The 969-nt window shown below is 47.9% G+C and overlaps 1 protein-coding gene across 3 annotated transcripts in view; it reads left to right on the top strand.

Moving 5' to 3' along the window:
- MILR1 (mast cell immunoglobulin like receptor 1) overlaps positions 1–969 on the top strand; it is a 32,386-nt gene that overhangs the window by 24,536 nt on the left and 6,881 nt on the right. For 2 of the 3 annotated variants that reach the window (XM_037734651.1, XM_017517851.2), the window contains one exon: positions 178–371. In XM_037734651.1, coding sequence (XP_037590579.1) covers positions 178–230 — 53 coding nt within the window. In that variant the 3' untranslated portion in view covers positions 231–371. Of the gene's footprint in view, positions 1–177; positions 372–969 lie in introns of those variants that run through there. The other variant, XM_017517850.2, reaches the window with a different exon arrangement.

Here is a 969-nt window from a genome sequence, read left to right as displayed (position 1 = left end):
TTCACCATGTTGACCAGGATGGTCTCGATCTCTTGACCTCGTGATCCACCCGCCTCGGCCTCCCAAAGTGCTGGGATTACAGGCTTGAGCCACCGTGCCCGGCCAGAAGTAGGATTTTTCAAAACCGCCTCTTCAGTCACATATCCTAAGTGAATTATTTTCTCTCTTATATTTCAGAAGCCTGTGATTATTATAAACCTGGATATGTCTATGCTGAACTCAACTTCTGAAATTTACAGAAACAAACTACATCTCAGGGTAAGATGCTTTTTATGAAGTTGATTTCCATGAAAAAAAAAAGCAAACTTGAGGCCGAGGCAGTTGGATCATGTGAGGTCAGGAGTTCAAGACCAGCCTGGCCAACATGGCAAAACCCCCGTCTCTACTTAAAATACAAAAATTAGCTGGCCGTGATGGTGCACGTGTGTAGTCCCAGCTACTCGGGAGGCTGAGGCAGGAGAATCACTTGAGCCTGGGAGGCAGAGGTTGCAGTGAGCCAAGGTTATGCCACTGCACTCCAGCCTAGGGGACAAGAGCTGACTTCATCTCCAAAAAAAAAAAAAAAAAAAAACTGATATTGATGTTCGTTGATGTTCATGATTTAGCTACCCCTCCAGATTTAGCTAACGCCAAAGGTGTGCCTACACGTGCTGCCTTTCCTGGTCATGTTCCAGGGAGAGAACCCCCTCAGAGTTGAGTTGTGGGGAGGGAGAATGTTTTAGTCCTCTAGGGCTGCTGCCACAAATGATCACACATTGGTGGCTTAGAGCAACCGTCTCACAGTTCTGGAGGCCAGAAGTCCAAAACCAAGGTGTCTATAGAGCCATGCTCCCTCCAGAAGCTCTGGGGAGGACCTTCCTTGCCTCTCCCAGCTTCTGCGGCTCCAGCCATTGTTTGTGGCTACTTCACTTCACCTTCTGCCTCTGTCTCCACATGGCTTTTTCTGTTCTCTCTTGTCTCTCTCTCTCT

Source organism: Cebus imitator, unplaced genomic scaffold (genome assembly GCF_001604975.1).
Source record: "Cebus imitator isolate Cc_AM_T3 unplaced genomic scaffold, Cebus_imitator-1.0 Scaffold650, whole genome shotgun sequence".
Taxonomy (NCBI): Eukaryota; Metazoa; Chordata; class Mammalia; order Primates; family Cebidae; genus Cebus; species Cebus imitator.
The sequence above is the reverse complement of the archived record's forward strand: the minus strand, read 5'-3'. Positions and strand labels throughout refer to the sequence as shown.